This window comes from Peromyscus maniculatus, chromosome 3 (assembly GCF_049852395.1).
Source record: "Peromyscus maniculatus bairdii isolate BWxNUB_F1_BW_parent chromosome 3, HU_Pman_BW_mat_3.1, whole genome shotgun sequence".
Lineage (NCBI taxonomy): Eukaryota > Metazoa > Chordata > Mammalia > Rodentia > Cricetidae > Peromyscus > Peromyscus maniculatus.
In genome coordinates this window covers 160210511-160230904 of record NC_134854.1, presented here as the reverse complement: position 1 = coordinate 160230904, position 20394 = coordinate 160210511, and the positions used below count along the sequence as shown (strand labels likewise).

Genomic DNA, 20394 nt, shown 5'->3' with positions numbered 1-20394 from the left:
TTCTATTTATAGAAAAAAGAAAAATAATCCAATGTCCTGAAATAGGCAAGTGCTGATTCATGCCTTTAATTTTAGCATTTGGGAGGTAGAGGCTGGAGAATCAGGAGTTCAAAGATAGCCTACATGAAAACTTCTCTCCAAAATAAAAAGAAAAAGAAAAAAGAAACAACAGCAACAAAACCAAGAATAAACATGGCTGGTGAGAAGGTGAGATAGTTAAATGGTTCAGTGAGAAAAGGCCAAGTTTAATGAGTTCAATTCCCAGGAACAATGTGGTAGAATAAGAAAACCAACTCCCACAAGACCTCTATTCGTGCCCCATAATGAGTGTGTGTGTGTGTGTGTGTGTGTGTGTGTGTTTGTGTGTGTGCTATACAGGTTCCAGGTAATGTCCACCATTTTTTTTTTCTTTTCTAATCTAGACCAAAAGAAATTCTGCTTCTGGAGTCTTCCACACATTTCACTTTGTCTTTCACAAGTGATCCTATGCTTTCATTTATTCAAACTTAGTTTAAGATTTGAACTGAAGGATACTTGGCATTTAGCCAGCAACATTTGATTTATTGCCAATCAGCTTGGCTTGCACCATGACTCTGTAATAAGAAAGACTCTAAAATAATTGGGAAACCTCTGTGTTTTTTGCCAAAGGGAAATAACTGCAATCATTTCTTTTTGTGAGCAATAAATCAATAGTTCTGCTTATGGAATCAATTTTGGGATTCAGGTGAGTTACTGTACCTTAAAAATGACACTGATGTTTTTGCCCATTGGATTAGCATTGATGAAAGTGATCTTCAACGGCAAAGCATTAGATGTGAAGTATGAGCAGGCCTGTAGTAGGAGAAGGGAAACATGGTGAGCAAAACCAGGCGAAGACACACCTTTCTGAAAAACACAGCCCCTGGAAGAATTTGCTAGACGAGTAAACAAAATGAAGAAATACAATTTTTATACTTTGAAACAAAGAATTGAGTTTGTCAAAAATAAATAAACTAACATTAGTTTCCCAATTGCAAGTGTTTGTCACAGGGTACCTTTCTTTGTATCTTGCTTTCTGCAGTTTCAGGTACCTACAGTCAACCATATTCCATACTATTGAATGGAAAATTCCAGAGCTATTTCTCAGGCTTTAAATTGCAGATCCTCCTGAGCCCTATGAAGTAGTGTACCATCTCACTATCTTATCAGTATGTTAACAACTTTTGTGTAGTTTATACACATGGAATAGGCTGTACATAGGGAAAAACCACAGTATTTATAGACTTCAGTCCAAATATTCTTCAGAGAATTGTAGAACATACCATTCTCAAATAAGGGGGAGGGGTTAAATACCGTACTTTTAAGTTGAGAATCCAACTTTTTAGTAGATTAAAAACCTTCCAATACAAATTTCAACCATATCCCAAACTATTAAATGGAAAATTCCAGAACTAATTCTCAAGTTTTAAGTTGCTAATCCTTATGAGAAGCATGATGAAGACATGTACCATCTCACTATCTTAACAGTATGTGAACAACCTTTGTGTAGTGTAAGTGTGGTGTTTTGAATAAGAAATGTCCTCCATAAACTCATATGTTTGAACACTTGATCCTCAGTTGGTGGTGCTGTTTGGGGGAAGTTAGGGATGTATGGATAGAAATGTGATTACTAGCTTTCTGTGTTAGCTACCTGTTGTAGAAGAATATTTTAAAGTGTATTACTTTTGTTTATGTTGCATTTGTTTAACTCTGTGAAGCTGTGTTACTGTGCCTGTGTAAAACACCTGATGGTCTAATAAAGAACTGGCCAATAGGAGGAGAAGGTATAGGTGAGGCCTGCATGCAGAAAGAATATAGAGGGAGAAATCCGGAAAGGGAGATTGAGAAGGAGCCAGAGAAGGAGGAGAACATCAGGGACCAGGTACCCAGCTACACAATCATCAACAAAGTAAGATTTACAGAAGTAGGAGAACAGAAAAAGTCCAGAGGCAAAAGGTAGACTGAATAAGTTAAGTTAATGAAAGCTGGCAAGAAACTAAGCCAAACTAAGTCCAGGCATTCATAAGTAAGAATAAGCCTCTGTGTGTGATTTATTTGAGAGCTGGGTGGCAGGCCCCCCAAAAGAGTAAAAACCAGTAAAACCAACCAACAACAGCCTGTTATACCTTTCCCGTCATGATGGACTCTATCCCCTTGGAACTGTGAGCAGGAATAAATCCTTTTCTCCTTCAGTGGCTTTACCCAGCAACAGAAAAGAAACTAATACATCAAGCAATGGAGATAGATATACTTATTCTTAAAGTAAACTAAGAGGTATATAGATCTTGTGTTTACAATAGTTGGCTAAGAGATGAAAGTTAAATTTTCTATTTAAAACAATATTTTCTTTCAGTTTATTTTTTGCCCTGGAACACATTTTAAGGAAACATGGATCAGAGAAATCTGAATTCTAATCTTGGCCCCCATTAGCAATAAGATTTTAAAATTATTATCTAATGTGTCTTTACTACACTGTAAAGTAGAGAATAAGAAACTTTCCCTCATGCATTTTGGTAAAGGAGACATGAGCTAATAAATATGAGATACATTCTGTTGAGCTTGAGAGCAGAAGGGTACTTAAAGATTCAACATGTTTCTTTGCTAGTGAATGTTTTCTTTGTAGATAATAACACAACATAGTTTTCTTCTTTCATCACATTTTCAATTTATATCTTAATTTTTGCATTGTTGGCTATTTCCACTCAACTTTCCCTCTTGTTTATTTTTCCAATTTATTTGAAGGTTGAAAGAGTTCCTGTGCATAGAGTAGTAGAGAATCCATATTGAAGGTAAAGAGTTAAATCAATACTAAAGAAAAGAAAGGGATTTGGTATGTTCAATCTATCAAGTCAGTAAAATATGACATCAATATGTATTGAAGGACAAGTTCCAATATGTGTATCTGACATCTGAAATCAGTATAAACTGAGAACAAAGAGATCTATTTTTTAACTTAGTTGTCAACACAAATCTAATCTAATTTCTAACCAAACACAAACCCTTGCTTGCTAAATCAATTTGAGTTTTATAGTTTTAAAGGTGGGGCTGCATGAGAAGCATGAGTTTCTGCTGTGAGAGTCATATGATCCTTTAATGAATTTTATGAGCTTGTTATGCTCTAGAATTAGTGAATCTTATGATCTTATCATGTTATAGAATTAAAAAGTCCTATATTAGACAGAAATGAGTCTAGTTAAATTCTGAATTCCAATTTATGGGGCTTGTTTTGAAGGATGCCAGGTCAAGAGAACAGAAAAGTCAAAAGGTGACTGAAAAATACCTTAGACACCCATTTTACTTAAATCCATTCTGCTTCCATTGTTTCCTTTCTTGTTTTCACATACAGTATATTTATTGAAAGTCATGTCAAAATATTCTATTATCAACAATTGCAATGTGCAAACCATTATCTGGATGTTAACAGAAAGAAGTGCTGCATTTAGTTAAAATGTCAATGAAAATTGGCATGAATATATATATATGTATGAATATATATATAGGTATGAATATATGTATATATGAATTAACTTGAGAATTCACAAAGCAATTTATCACAGTTGAATGAAGATGTGTCTGAAGAGTAAAATCATTTAGAGATGAACTACATCTTGAAGATTATGAGAGACATACATATTAGTAAATAGGCAGAGGAAAGGTTTTTTGGGTAGGGAAAGGCAAACCAAAGAAGACAACTTTTATGAATAGAGGTTTAAAAGGTAGATTTAAGAGGGTCATGATCAAGAGGCCGGGAGAACTGAATAAAAGTCTTGTAGATTATTTTATGTTGGCTGAAACTAGAAGGAAGAAAGGAAGATAAAAGGTGAAAGAGAGAGAAAAAGTTATGACCTCTGTCCTTGAGAAGCAGAGATGATTGACATAGATATAAAAATAGTTGAAGAAAAAAGAGAACCCTGTAAGTAAATAAAATGCTTGGCTTTTGCTTTTCCACCCACAAAGACAGGCTACATTAAGAGGTTTTCAACTTTCTCACCTGGTCACAGCTCAGCTACTCAAATAGAAATAGAAATAGACGAATTGTATAATTAGTGGTTCCCTGAGGGGGCAAAGTTGAAAACTTGTCTGGCAAAGAGAACACAACTCAAGCCTAAGACCCCTGCTGTTGGCCTTTGAGAGCTATGCTTTGCAAAATAAGTTTAGCTAGGCCTGAGTTTTTCTCCCACTGAACCCAGAACCGCTAGAACCCAGACTGAAGACTGGTCCATATGCACTGAACTCATCGATTCACTCCAGTGTGAACTCTCTGGTATACTATAAGCTATGGAAGTAGTGGTCTGCACGCACCAAATAGCTTCCTTAGGTCATGTGTAAGGTGTTTCTGATGAACAATGAGACTGGTTCTATAACAGAAGAACTCATATTCACTACATTTATAAAGTCCCTCACTAGTGTAAATTTTTGTTGTATAATGAGGTGTGAATTTTAACTGCATGTGTTTACATGAGTAGACAGAGAATGGTTTTGTTCATGTGATGTCTATTATACAGAAAGAGACTGAATGCCTTGTCACATTGCATTCAAAGGATTTTCTGTGGTATGATTCACTTGTGGTATGACAACAATTAGGAATTCTAAATGTCAGCTCTCCCAAATTGCCTACATGTATGTGTTTGTCCCCTGTTATGGAGATTATAATGATGAATGAGACATTTTCTTTAACTGAAGTCTTTACCACACTCTTGCTTGCACCTGGCTTCTCCAGTGTAGACCCTAGAATGCTCTGTAAGCATCTCTATTAGAAAGAGACCTTCTCACATTCATTTCAGCTGTAAGGTTTCTCACCCCACTGCTCAGTAGAATTGGAGGAGTGATTAAACCGTGCCATGAGAATGTCATATGGTTATGTCAATACTGTCCATGGTTGTACCACAGAAGCTCAGCTCTGTTCCAGACAGAGAGGGTCACAACAAACATGGCCAGGAGATGGCTCTGCTTGGGGCAGCTCCTGAGCAGCAGGACAGTACTTCCAGTGTTACGAAAGAGTGTGGCTTTAGCAACAGAACAGGGTGAGCTATAGCAACTCCCATACTGCTGACTACTGACCCAGCCAGCTCACCTTGGCTTCCCAAGGACCAGTCCTTACCACAAACACCACCTCAGCAACCTCAAGGATGTCTAAACCAAAATGTACTTACAATTTTAGTTGCTGGAGTTAAAGCATTCTATTCCTTAATACCTCTTCTCTCTCTGTCTCTGTTTGTGTCTCTCTGTCTGTGTCTCTCTGTCTCTCTGTCTCTCTCTGTCTCTCTCTCTCTCTCTCTCTCTCTCTCTCTCTCTCTCTCTCTCTCTCAAAAAAGAAGCCAAAACCCCAAACCAGAATTGGTGATCCTGTTTTTCTTTCTATGTTAAGCATCTCTCACATGCTTAGCCTTTAACTATTTATTAGTCAACACTTGAAAACTCAAACATTTAAAAAACATTAGTAATGTTTCAAATTTTAGCCCACATGGATATATGTCAATTTACAGGATTTACTGTCTTGTTATTTTTTCCCCAAATATGAAAAGTTTGTGAGGAGTCTTGACAGAAGCAAAGTCAAAGAGATGACTGTAAAATGAAATCCTTAGCAACCTTTTACATTTACACTAGTAGACTGATTTTCTCCTGACTGTTGGGTTTGTTGTCTTATGACTTGACTTCAGTATCATTTACTGCTCATGCATGATAGCTTAACCTCTTCACTTTTAAATCCTATTTATCAATCATTTTCCCTATTAGTACCTTTCTACTCTAGCATTTTTGAGAAGGAGGATAATAAAGCTTAGTGGGAACAAAGGAGAAAGAAAGATTCTAAGTCAGAGATAAGTTATTGAAGAGGTACCACATGACAGAAGACTAGGAATTGAAGGCTAAGGAAGTTATGAGTCGGAAAATCCTAGGAAAGACTTTATAGGCATGGGTAAAAATCACAAAATATTTTAACGCACTGATATATGGACACCGATGCATATTAAATTGAATCAAAATGGAGATGGATAGCTAAAGATATTAATGTAATAGACACATCATCCATGTAGTATGAATAGGCATGAAATTGTAACCAGCTCTGCCAGCTGGTCTATCCCTTAATAACTCAGAGGGATATAGAAAAGTTTCATCCATGAAATTCCCAATTCAACCACCCCAGGAAGTAAAGCAAACCCATTCAGTGTAAGAAATACCTTTGTTCTTTTTCATTTCTTTTGTTTCTAAACCAAAAAATGATACTACAGGATCAATGTTTGTCCCACTCAGTACAATGAGTCCAATATAATATATGGTGTGGATGGGATTAAATTATTTTCCTTAATGTAGTTGCAATACTCATTTGTGAATTATTTATGCTATGTACAAATATTTGATGATCTAAAGAGTAAAATAGTAAACAGCTCATTTATCTACTAAATAAGTTGGCTTACATCACGATCAACTCCTTTTATGCACAGAGCCGGGTTCAGAGGAAGATGACAAGTCTTTATATCTTTAAAGAATTTTTCTAGACTGCCAATCTCTTTCTTTAGTACATCCTGCAAAAAAAAAAAAATCAGAAAAAAGCAATGTTTAAGAAATTGTAAAGACCTCAACTCTGAGTTACACCTTTCTTGTATTGTAATAAGCTCTGTAACTCAAGGGTGATACTGTGATTGACTGTGGATTAGGTGGGTGGTAAATGACACACGGTGGAGCAGAAGGCGAGAGACAATAGGAGTGGTGGTGAAAACCCCCAGCCACAGAGTTCATGTCCTTTCTCAATGACGTCAGGTTCAACTAGAAGCAAATGTCACACAAAGCATTGTGTGGAAGTCAAAGATCAGGGAAGGTTGGACTTGATTGTGGTCCATTGATCTCAAACCCTTGTGTTAAGCAATAATTCACTTGATCATTTGATCTTTTTCAAATAATTTCCTGAAATTTTCATTTATACCTATCAAGTTTTATAGGTAATAGTCAATGCATTTTACTAACATTACTTATATACATTAATAAAACAAAGACAAAAACATCAATGGCATCCCGCTTTCAGGAACAATGATTTATGTGAACAAATTGTTCATTCAATACCAGTGAGTACATTTCTAAATTCTTTTCATCCCAGGTCTGAAAGTTCTTTGTGCGAATGATAAAGATGAAATTTAATCTGGTTACTCTGGAGAGTTTCTTAGGTCTTATTCTCAGTCTGTGTCAAATGACAAAATCTATTTCTCCCAGGATCTAGAAGGAGGGAAAATTCCACTTTGACACTTCTCTGCATCTTTCCTTCATGCACTGTCTATATGTGGGTTTGCCTGATGATATCATGGAGAGAATCTATGCTCCTTAAAGAGGGACTCTAAATCAACAGACCCCACAGAATTCAAATTCCCTCAGGAACTGCACAGTGCTCACACACAGAAAGATGTCGCCAACAGTTGCAACCACTTACCTCACAGGCAAATTAGCTGGGACATATTTTTTGACCTTTGCTGCATGTTTTCTGTAAAGTTACAATATTGTTACGGGAAAATGAGAGCAGTTAGCAGTCACCCTCTCCCTGGTTTGGCCAAACCATAAATCAAACAATTTTCCTTTAGGAGTTGAGTTTCCATTTCCTAGTTCCTCTGGAGTTTCAGAAGAGCGAAGGTGGAGTCTGACGGACTGAATGTGTGTGAACACTCCCAGCGAGCAAAGCCTCGTCACCTTTCTCTGCAGTTAGATTTAATTCAATGCTTTTCATTTAAACAGAAAATAAGGTTTTTTAAAAAATAGCTATCAGGATGGGAAATGGCTCAGCAGGTAAAAGTGCTCCCCAAGGCAGCCTGACAATCCGAGTTTGATTCCCAGATCCCTTAGTAAAAGAGAATTAACTCCTGAAAGATGCACTCTGACTTCCACTCCACACCACGGCATGTGTGCACTCCCTGACACATTACACACATACACAACACCAACAAAATAAAATCCACAAGAGCGCTATTCAGAGATCATTGTAGAAGAGAGGGTAAAAAAATTATGAGCCGAGGGTAGCTGTTGATTGATGTCAAAATGTGTGTTTTCAACGTGACAGGGCTGTGGCAATCATGAACTAACAGTGGCTGTGACCGAGTGAATGAGACCTACATAAGATTGAGCCAGTCAGAATCCTAACGTGGGCTGGGGAGGTTCACATAGTCCGGCCCCTAGCTGAAGAGCTATTGGTGATGGGTGGCTGCTGGGAGAGGGAGAGTCAATTTCCTCTGAGATGGAACCCTGATGATGGGTTGCCTGTGCTCTGGTGGATGGCCTTATGCCCATTCACGTACTGGAAGAACTAAGTGGACTGACTGATTTGAAAAAAAATGGATAAAGTTGGTAGGGAAAAATGTTAGGGAATATACAGGAGGTTTTGAGGGGACAGAATGGTAAAAACACATTATATATATGTATGGGATTCTCAAACAATAAAAAAAAATACTGAAATACAATAAAATGTAAAAGTTATAAAAAAGAGATAACCAGCACCCCCCTACTTCTTGTTTATCCTCCTCTTATTTTCATATGAAAAGGTATTTTTTTTAATTTTTTTAACCAACACTGACAGTTAAGGTGAAACAGATAGTAATACCAGTGTCACTCTGGAACTTGACATAAGCTATCAAAGAGGTACCAGGATTATTTAGCTATGGAATGCACCTGAACCCTGAGTAATTCTAAAGCAGGAGACAAGAAGCAAATCTAAATCCAAATTTCTGGAAAGCTCTACCAATTTATTTAATTTGCTATTCTTTTTTTTTTTAATGGAGAAATCCAAGGATTTAAAAGGTGTTACCTTTCATATGTCTGAAGTATCCTTGGGGTATTTATTTATTTCCCACTTAAAGAATACATTCCATGTTTATCCAGTTTAGTTCCATTCCCTCATGCATAGGTAAAGCAGTATAGTTTTCTCTTTGTAGCTAGAGTTTTCCTGCCTGGACCACAGTCAGGACAAATCTCTCTCACCTGCCAGTCCCACAGCCATTCAGACCCAACACACATTTTTTATTATATTGCTTACAAAGAAGTCTGGCCGTGGCAGGCTTCTTGATGTCTAGTTCTTCTATCTTAAATTAACCCATTTCTATTACTCTATCAGTTGCCATGCTGCTCGTGGCTTACCGGTACCTTACATGTTGGTACTCATGGCAGGGGCTGGCAGCGTCTCTCTGCCTCAGCCTTCCTGTTCCCAGAATTCTCCTCTCTCCTTGTCCCGCCTATACTTTCTGCCTGGCTACTGGCCAATCAGTGTTTTATTTATTAACCAATCAGAGCAACATGTTTAACATACAGAACATACCACAGCAGTATAGCTTCTGGCATTTTTATTAAAGGCAATGACTTCCAGTAGAAAAATTCTAGTTTGGGAAACAAACTTAGCACATTTTGTACATTGCTATTTTCATACAGTCTCATTGAGCATTCTTACTGATTGTAGACAGTGTGAAGGAATTATGAGTTTCCTTAAAGATAAGATTATGTTTTAGTTGTAATTTCTATCCTTAACTTCTTGTTCGTGATAAGTATTCAACTGCTATTGAATAATGTTCTTTATGCAGAGGGTGAGTGTCCACTGCCCTCCTGTTTAGGCAACGTCAAACTTAAAACAACTTTCTTAATGGTCCCCATCAATGAAGGGAGCTAATGATATAGATAATTAAAAAGAAAGATCAAATGTGCTTCATTTAAGTCAAGAAAAAAATAATAAATGCAGTTATGCCAGTGAGAAATAGGCAGAATATTTTAGTTATTATGTATCAATAGTTCTCAACCTGTGGGTTGCAGCCCCTTTGGAGTTTGAACAGCCCTTTCATAGGGGTCGCCTATGACCATCAGAAAACATAGATACTTACATTGTGATTCACAACAGTAGCAAAATTACAGTTATGAAGTAGAAACAAAAATAATTTTATGGTTGACAGTCACCACAACATGAGGAACTGTACTAAAGGGTTGCATAGCATTAGGAAGGTTGGGGACCTCTGTTGTATGTAGATCTTAATATAAGAATATGACTACCCATAGTATTGTTGATGTTTATTTAATTAATTTTATTTGTTTTCAAAAATGCTTTTTTGAACAATATGGAGCTAGATTGTAATCTTCTCCCAGGAGCCTGATTGTGTCACAGTGTTAAGGTTGTAACCTCAGGGGTCTGTAGAGATCACACACTGGTACTTAAAAGCTAAGAGTGTTTGCCGATGTTCCAGAGGATTTGAGTTCCGTTCCCAGAACCTAAGTCAGGAAGCTCACAACTGCCTGTAACTACATCACCTTCTTCTGGCCTGTAGGAACACCCACGATCATGTGAACATACTCCCTCATGGATATATTCACATACACACAATTAAGAGTAAAAATATTTAAAGAAATATTATTTCATCAGGACTTTTTTTGCTCAAACTGCTTTCAAGTATGTATCTTCTTGTTAGGACTTGTCTGTGTCACACATGGCTCCTTATATACCAAGTCATTTGTGTCCTGTTGACTGAGAATATTATTAACTCTAAGAAAAATAAATGAAAAAAATACTTAATTTAAAAGTCTTGTGATTAAGTGTGTTTGAGGAGTTTGTTTTCCAAGATATAAAACTGAAACAGTTGACTCAAAGGTAGATATTTTACATTATGCTAAAGATTGATTTCTCTACCGACCTGTCTCTGAGGGTCACTGGCAGACTTGACTTTCTCTCCAATGTCACCCAAAAGTTTGACAAGTTTCTGCTCTTTGGCAAGCTCATCGTTCAGGGCTCCTCCTGCGCAGAACTGGAGAGCAGCCGACAGCTTCTGATACCAACTTTTAAAGCATGCTTCACCTTGTGCATCCCTCAGCAGCCTGGGGGAAAACAAAAAGAAGTCCTGTGTCTGAAGGAGATTTTTTTTTAAACCACCTCTGGCAGAAACAATAAGTACATTTCAGACTAATCTGTATGTGGTGGCTGGGGGCAGTTTAGCAGCTTAAAATGGGGAGAATGTTGTTTGTTGTTGGCAGTCATTGAATTTCATCTGATAGCTAATGAGTCTCCAAGAGAAGAGAATCAATAAAAACACTACCCCTTCTTATTTCAATTCCCCATGTACTTTTTCTTCTTTCACTCTTCCTAAATCTACAACACTTAAGTCAGGAAATCTCAGGATTACTAAAATATGGGCAAGGATTTATAAACATTTTTTTAAACAAGGGATGATGCTGTATTGTAGCATAACTATGAAGGTCAACTTTTTGCCAAGTTATCTACCCCAATCCATCACATACATATCTATTGATCCTGTCCCACCCTCAGAACATCTGACAATCTCTAGAAAGACACTGTAAAGGCAAGAGACTGTTTTGTTTGTTTCTAGACATTCCTGGGTTCAATTCTTAGCTCTACATCATATAAGCCACTTAAGCTGGAACATTCTTTCCACATTTTAAAAAAGATATTTCACTTCCTAAGGTGTGTGTGTGTGTGTGTGTGTGTGTGTGTGTGTGTGTGTGTGTGTATTCATATGTGTGCACGTGCCCTTGAAGGCCAGAAGAGGGTATTGGATCCCTGGAACTGGAGTTATAGGTGATAGTGGTAGATGATAGGTGATCTGTGGTAGATGCTGGGAACCAAATTCTAGTTCTTTGCAAGAGAAGCAAGTTCTTGTAACTGCTGAGCCATCTCTCCAGCCCCTGAACATTCTTTCTTTGTGTGTAAAATCATGATCCTCACTGTGCAGAGTGGAATAGAATGTAGAGTGCTGACATAATCATGTGTCTAGCACCTTGGAGCATGGAGTCTATCTGCATTTTGTAGCTTCCCCATGTCAGCTTCTGTATGCCTGGCAGTCTGCTCATGGAAGGTGCAGAGCATGAGTGAGGGTGCTTGCGAGGAAAGGCAGTGGTGACAGGAATTTGATTACTCTGTCTGCCACTTGGTAATTTATGTTGCCATAAAAGCAATTACAATATGCTAAAACCTCACTTTCTATTATGCCCTAAAACACAAGAGTGGAATTAAAAAGGAACAATTCCTTTGAAACTTAACTACTCTCAGATTGATTCTTGTAATCTTAATTAGTCTTTAATTTTCTCCTCTTCTGAAAATAGTATTCAAGCTAGAAGAGCTTGAAGAAAATTATGGGACAAGAATACTGGAAAAACAATGTTTGGCATTATAACAACAAAAAAAAAAGGAAAGAAAAAAGAAAAGGAAAAGCAAAAAGCAAGACCAACCAACCAACCAACTAAACAAAGCTAGAAACATGCATTAGTTGTCTTTCTCATTGCTGTGGCAAAATATCTACAGATCATGAAGGAAGAAAGGGTTTGCTCAGGCTCACAGCCTGAGGGTATGCCCCACCACAGCAGGAGCATAAGGCAGCTGATCACACCTATGGTTAGGAAGCACAAGTCATGAATGCCAGTACTTAGCTTAGTTTTTTTCTTTTTATTCAATTCAAGACTCCCAGCCCATGCAATGATGTTGTCCACATTTAGTGGGTCAAAAGACCCACTCTAATAAACACAATCTACAAACTCCCTCACAGACACAGCCAGGCCATAGACTTGTCTCCAAGGTGAGTCTAGACTCTGTCAGTACCTTGACAGTTACCATAAGCCATGACATCAATTGTCATTCTTCATTCCCGGTTTTACGTCCTTGCCCAACATATAGTGCACTGCAGAGGTCTAGCTATGCTTGCTTTCATCTGTTCAGTGTTCTGTTCTGTTACATTTAAAGATAAGCTAATTGAGGATGTGGTTTTAAAAGTGAATCCCTCTTCTTTCACAAACCTCATGGAGCCAGCCCATCTTAACTGCCTCCTTCGTTATCCCAAAGGAAATACAACTTTGTGTGAAATATCAGTTCTTAATTACTTCTGGAAAGCAGAAGAAACATGTGTACATAAAGGAACTCAAAGGAACTGAGGATGCATGGCAGGAAAAACATGCTGTACTGATAATAGGGTTACTATCAAGGGAAAAGCAGACAATGAAAAGCCTTTCTGCTTATTCCCATGATGAGAGTTTCAAAATGCCTGTCAGGCCATCAGTGAACCAGGACACCATCTGAAGATTCCGAGAACACATGTGGTCATGTACATGAACACAGAGCTTCGAGAGCAGGCAAAGCCATGCACAACTTCAAGATATTTTATGTGGAACCATGCCTTTCAGATTCTTGCAGTGCATCGAGGGCTGTGGTGGTGTGCCCTTTTATAGTTTATTTGTGTTCAGCCATGTAGGGAGTTTCCACTTCCCACATGAGTATTTGCCAGCATTTTCTTACACCTTGAATATTGAGTCAATTGTGCTCTGAAATATTTTAACCTGCTCCAGTTTATAAGTACAAAGTCACAACCATGGAGCTGCTGTGTATACATGATAAAAAGATGTTATTCCTCACAAATGAAACCCACAGCTTTTTACTAAAATAACCAAAGCAAAGGTCTGTTTTAGGGTTGATGTCATAAGGACTGCAACAACTGGATAGCTGATTGGTGTCTTAATGCCTTTGTTTCTTATTCTATCAGAAATAAATTTACTTCTCTTCTAAGCCATATATTTGCTGCTTCCCAGTTCAAGAAGGAAAATGTCAGTTTGATTCCTTGTCTGCAACAGGGTAAAGCAGAGGAGATTTGCATAGAGACTATGTGACTGTGATGTAAAACACATCAGAGCTAAGAATGCTCAGAGGCTCCTGATGTTATTATTCTTGGAGAATGTTGCTGGCTTAAATCCTGAATCCTGCCAAGAACACATGCTCTCCTGATGAGGCAGGGCTCAAGCTTGGTGTGTAGGGAGTTTGTTTTTACACATGGCAGAAATAAAACCATACTGTGCTAGAGCTGACCATGAGGGGCCAATTATTCTGTTCCTGCACCCTTAGGCACAGACATTTTTACTGGTAATAGAAATTAGCAGGGCCTTTAATTTTCAACAACTTCAGGGGTAGTTGGACTGCACAGTTTTGAGTCGATGTCTCTCAGTTGTGTGTCTGTGACCTTCCCTCTAAGACTGGGCAAATCCTTCATGCTGTGGTTTTTACTTGTTGCTTCTGTTTATAAGAAACAAGAAATTAGTTGGCTACTGTCCCTTGAGTATTAAAGTAATCCTTTTTGAAAGAGATTGCCAAGTAAAATGTTTAAAAATAGAAAGTGAAGGTCAAGGGACTGAGCAACATCAGACGCATCGAAAGAGCAGGCTTTTAAGATTCGGGGGATGTGATCATGCACAGACTCAGAGCTGAATCCCAAAGTTCCAGAGACTGTTCATCATGTGGCCTGCAAGATCCAGCTGTGATGTTACTCGATATCATCTCTTGTCCAGCTGCCTTGATGAGCTTATCCCAACTGTACGCCCTGGCAACATTGAAAGGAGCATACTCACTTAATACCCAGATAGCTAGGGAAGACTTTGACTGTGTCCAATATTACAGACAGGAAGCAAAAGTGAAGGAAACAGAACCTGGGTGACAGCACTTCTGCCAGAATGGTATGTCTCTAAATTAATTGGCTTTTCTGGACTCAGAGACACTCAGAATAGCTATAAACTTTAACTAGCATGAAATGGAGGTTTTCCTTGGATATTAGGATGGTTCTGAGTTCTTTTGGCAGATGACAAGCATCTGGGCACATGATAAACAACCTACTGGAGCCACAGGGAAAGTAGAGTTCACATTTCATCACTCTACCAGCAGGACAGAGCAGAGCAATCACAACAGCCAGTCTCCTTTGCCCCCAAATTCTCTTCAGTCCACCTGCTCTTAATTTTAGTTCTCCACAGCTTAATACCCCACATCATAGGGGCTAGCTGAGATCTTTGCCTCTGTGAATTCCCTGTGAAAGAAGAGAGGCATCAACAGTTGTTAACAGAAAAGAATGGAATCCCATCGCGATGAGCGACTTCAGGCCGCTCTAGGACTCCTGCTTGCTCTGTCTCCTCCGGAATTGGTTGCTTTTTCACATGATCTGAGGTGTGTGGATCAGAAAACTAGTGTTAGAAAACACTAGGAGAGTCTAGTTTGTGAATTCTTCAAGGACAGTTAGAACCTTGGGAGAGATAAAGGCTGAAACCCAAAACAATACAGAATTGTTTGTATTTTAATAACATGGCTAATTATATTTTACTTCTAAGTGGCTGAGATATTTAGTTAGCACTCCATGCTGAGGAATGTGATATACATTCCTCATACAGATGACAGGGCTCTTTGATTGGTCTATTGTTAACATACAGATTTGCTTTCACAAATATTTATCCCATTAATGTTGCCTGTCAGTATGAGCCAAGACAAATATGTGCTTTCCAATCAATTGTTATTGGGTAGTATGTATTTACCAATACCAATAGCTTGTAACTACTTAAATATAAAACTGCTCACAAGGAGAATACATAGAATAGTTAAATATTTTTTCTTTAGAGATTATTCACATTTTTAGAAGTTTTAAATATATAGAGTTCTATAAGAGATGCAACTGACCGCATTTATGTACATACTATGGTTATAGACAATGATTATTATTTGCTCATAGGTGGGCAATCCACTGTACCCAACACTGGGTGGTAGACATGATTAATGTTTCTAATACTATGCTTTCTCTTCTGAAAAAGATTGCTCATCCCCTATTTTGCCAGAAGACCTCCAGTGTCTTCCTATGAGCATAATATCCTTATTTGGACCACGTTAGCTCAGCTATGTGGTTTTCCCTGGTGCTAACCCAGGAACTGAATGGACTGTGTACTCATGTTCAGATACGTTACACATTCTGTGGGGTTTAGTGGAGCCTCTCACAATTTTGCTTTTAGCTGTGGAAGATCCAGAAGTGGTTTCTGGAGGGCTGAGTTAAGGAGACCCTGTGGAGCAGAATTCACTTTGGATGCTCAGAGCCTGGTGAAGAAATTTGCAGCCAAGTAAGGCTTGGTTGCTACAAGCTTCTGCAGTCTTGGGACTCTGAGTTGCTATGGTAAGAACTGGTGGCCACACCTTTAGTCCCAGCACATAGGAAGCAGAGGCAGTCAGATCTCTTTGAGTTCCAGTCCAGTTTGGTCTACATGGTGAGTTTAAGGATATCCAGGACCATACAGTAAGACTCAAAAACAATTTAAAAAAACGATTAATATGCCAAATCCCATACTTTCCCCTTTTTTCATTTTTTTTTTTAAATTTTCACACATTTGTTTGAATCACCTTTAGAATGTGGGACACATTTTTAAAAAAAACAAAACATCTCCAGCAACAGCACTCAGAATAATTGGGGGCAAACCTAATTACTGAAAATAAATAAAAAATTATCAGGAGCCAAATCTGGTGAATTAGATGAGTGATCAATTTCACAATACTACTTCAGAATGAAAAAAAAAACTTTAAGCAATAAAAATATCATTTGTCACAGATCATAAAAGCCCCAAAGGGTGTTTCAAAAATGATTTGGCTCAGCTCATATGAACGTATATGTTCTCTCATAATGCTGAAAATTTTACTGTTATTTCATTATGACTAGCATACTTTTTGATTCATTTACAACTCTGAATAGGCCTATGTGCCATCTGTTGCTTTGTCCAGCCAAATGTTGTGCATATGGAAGGAGATGGTCAGAGGGAATATCTTAGGCTGATACAAGTAACGGAACAATGGTGAGATTGTTCAGGGTCTACACGACATGGTGAAACATAGGCGAAGGGCAGTGAGGGAGGGGTGTCTACACACTCCTGGGTAACTGAGGAGTCTGCTGCAGTGGCAGCATCTAGAGTCTGAGTTAGACTCAGTCATATGCTGAGTTAGAAGGATGGCTTTGGTGAAGAGCCATCTGAATTGTCAGGTTGAATGATATGTGTCCTTGTTGCCTTGGCGGTGCCTACAAACACCTAAGCTTGGACTGGATGTGGGGAGGTGAATCTGTTGTCACAGCCTTTGGAATCTATTGCAGATTGACTCTCCAAGGCTCTTTAGGAAATAGACTTGTGGCTACTGAACACAAAGCGTTACTCCCACTGGGCACTCTGCACATGTTCTCAGATGGGCTGCTTGGAAGCCAGGAGTCATCAGCATCCTGAGGACTGCAGTGGTTCCATTATGACTCTCATTCTTGCAGAGCGTAGTGAGGAGGAAGGCATACAGAGAGTCCTTTACAGAGATTCAGGTGCGTGCAAGCATGGGAGCCTGTCACTCAGTAAAAGGGCTTGCCATGTCCTCTGGGATTGTGTGAACAGGAAGTGAAGTCATTGCTATCATAGTGAGAAAGAACAGTAACGGAGTGGGCTGCAGTCAGTATCCCAACTGTTTTACAAATCAGGGCTATCGTTTTCTCACATTTCAAACAAACGCACGAAATGCAACTGTGTGTGACCACACATATGTGTAGGTAAAGGAGGAGCCAAAGCCAGATCTCCCACTATGAAGGTACCCCTCCACTCACTCATTCCCACACCCCCAGAGCTCATACCCGAAGACCACAACATTAGTGACAATTCTTGGGGAAAACCCCAGCTCAGACTGGGAATTTGCAAATACCTCTTTGTTCTTCTGTATGTGGAAATCACTTTTCTTTTTCTTTTTTCTCTCCATACCCAAAGTCAAGGAACACCAGAAGTCAATTAGGAAGCCACTAACTCACCTCTGACCCATTGCAGAGTCCCCATCTAAAGCACACCTGGTGCTGAGCAATGGATGGGGATGAGAATGCATCCAATTATAGTGAAAGGAAATGTTCAATTGGAAAGGACTGGTGGGAGTCATCTGATAGCTAAAAACTACCAAAATCACTCTAGTTTTCATTAGAGGGGGGTGGATGGTCCAAGATAGTACATAGAAAATAATGAAAGCTTTATTCAAAACTACCAAATTCAATCCATTTGAAGAAAACTGAAGTGGTCGCAGAGTCCAGAAAAGAGCATCAGTTCCCTGGAGCTGGAGTTACAGGTGATTGTGAGTCTCTTGATTTGGATGGTGAGAACAGTCCCCTGCAAGAGCAGTAAGTACTCTTAAGCTCTGCGCCTTCTCTTTAGCTTCCACACATGTGTCTTAACTCCAGACTCATAAAAGAATTAGGATAAAATTGTCCTCTTGTCTTTGGGTATCCCTTTTTACTTTATGCTGGCCATTGGAGTATATGCTGTATAGGTATATAGCCGCCTTGTAATTAATCATCATAGTTTGATAAAATGTTTTATGGACTTCATAGTCACACATTTCATTAAAACTTTGAGTGGCTTCTCCAGGCCAAAGTTAATCATGGATAGTATCCAGCTTGTATGATCAATGAGTGGGATTATTGTCTCGCAATGATGCATTCTTAGATCAAAGACGAGCTACAGTGGAAAAAGCTATGCTCAGCAAGTAAGTTCCCCCTGAGACTTCTGAGCCTATAAGAGAAAATAAGAATCCTTTCCACTCATTCTGCTGAAGGGTAGTGTTCTCCACATCTGTCTACTCACATGCATTCAACTCTCCTAAGTATTCAAATCATAAATAACATAACTTAGAACAGAAAACCTGTGCTAACCTCCCAGTTCTAAAGCTTCTATGTGGGTTAGTTTTGTTGTTGCAAACCATTTTTATTATCTATCTATCTATCTATCTATCTATCTATCTATCTATCTATCTATCTATTTTTTGGTTTTTTGAGACAGGGTTTCTCTGTGTGTGTATCTTTGGAGCCTATCCTGGAACTCACTTTGTAGACCAGGCTGGTCTGTGACTCACAAAGATTCACCTGCCTCTGTCTCCTGAGTGCTGGGATTAAAGGTGTGTGCCACTATCGGTGAAATTATTAAGGCCACTCCACATAGTTAAAAGGGAGGTTTATTTTGTGAGGTAACTTACAAGTGAAGGGATAGGTAACAGGGTCTGGGAAATGTGTGGCGCAGTCCAGCGGTGTTCTCTGGAGAACTCTGCTCAGTCTACCTCCAGTGTCCAGGGTCCAGGAACCAAGAGAGGCGGCATGTTGGATCTTTGGTCTTCAGGGTCCTCTCTTGGTCCCACCTTGTAGGTGTGACAGTTACCGAAGCCTCAATGGGGATTGGAACTTCCAGATCAAAGCTGGAATGGCCACTTACTACACGCCACCACTGCCAGGCTTGCAAACCGTTTTCTTAAACTAAGCATAAAGCCATGGCTAGTGAGCTCTCCCAGAACCCATTCCCATGTTACCATCCATTCTTGACAATTCTGAAAAGAAACACCGTTGGAGGACTTCTGGCTCTGGCTGCACAAACAACGCTATCTATGAAGCCTTCTGCCTTCAGTCCCGCTTTCCTCACATTCTGTTTGCTCCTTTCTCTGAACTCCAGGATCCTTCTGCCCCTGCAGCTCCTCCTCAGGAAAAACCTCCACCCAGTTCTGCTGTCATGTGTCCTTGTAATTCTTTGTCCTTCTCACACTAGTCAAAACCATACCCTCATCACAACCCACATTCTCCAGCAATTGATATTACATAAGCATGGAGTTGAATGACATGTTGAGACCTCTGTCCCACCCCTCACTTGATGAGTTAAGGGAACCAAAATTAAGGACTGGCTCAGGGTTCCATGATGGGAACACAGAGTTCTTGACTGGTGTACAGAGTTCTTTGCGCACCATGTGACGCTGTTAAAATTCACTACAAGGTGATCTGGACTTTCTATATGTATCAAGCCTGGCAAGGGGTTCAGGGGGTTCATGAAATGGTAGAAAGGTCGGTAATCCAAATTCTAGCTCTAGCATTCTGTATATGTAATTCTTATTGTGGCCATCAAGCATTCACTTTACACTAGCTGTTTTCCAAACCTTTGCCTTGCACTGGGCAACTTACACATGAGCTCTGAGGATTGGGAATCCTTTCGATACTATGTGCTGTGGTTCGTGGGCATCGAACAACTTGCCCAGAGTCAGAGTCAGTGGGCTGAGGATGCAGACTCATACTATCTGACCCCAGTGCTCTTACTTACTACTCCTGGGCTGTACTTCCTGATAGCCTAACAAGCTTGCCACCAAACTGACATTAGCATGGAATCTAGTAATCATTTTTTTTTTTGCCAGTTTCCCGTCCTACTTTTAGTTGATCTGTTTTTTTCCCTCTCTCTTCTTAGTCCACCAAGGATTGTCTTCTTTCTTTCCAAGTTCCTTGTTTCATTTGGTTTTGCTATTTAAAAACTCCTTGCCAAAAGTCCCTCAAAAATCATTATTTTTCTTCCTTCTTTTAACATACAATTTTTAATTTAAAAAAAGCTTGTTAGACTAAGTATAATTTTGTGTGAAATGTTTTAAGGTTGGAAGCCTTTCTCCTCCTCACCTCACCCAAAAGATGCATGGAATCTAATAATGTAAACCATTCATCACACTCCCTCTTCCTTCATCCCTTTCTCACTTGAGAAAGTAGAGTGTGGAAAAACCTGGCCTGCTGTGGTTCATAAAGGACCACAGGAGTAGGTGGCCTTGGT

The 20394-nt window shown here is 39.1% G+C and overlaps 1 protein-coding gene across 6 annotated transcripts in view; it reads right to left on the bottom strand.

The window, feature by feature from the left end:
* Pik3c2g (phosphatidylinositol-4-phosphate 3-kinase catalytic subunit type 2 gamma) overlaps positions 1-20394 on the bottom strand; it is a 352621-nt gene that overhangs the window by 113171 nt on the left and 219056 nt on the right. For all 6 annotated transcript variants that reach the window (XM_006976490.4, XM_015995399.3, XM_076568126.1 and 3 more), the window contains 3 exons: positions 10662-10842; positions 6435-6542; positions 739-831 (listed from right to left, as the gene is read on the bottom strand). In XM_006976490.4, coding sequence (XP_006976552.1) covers positions 739-831; positions 6435-6542; positions 10662-10842 — 382 coding nt within the window. The remainder of the gene's footprint in view (positions 1-738; positions 832-6434; positions 6543-10661; positions 10843-20394) is intronic.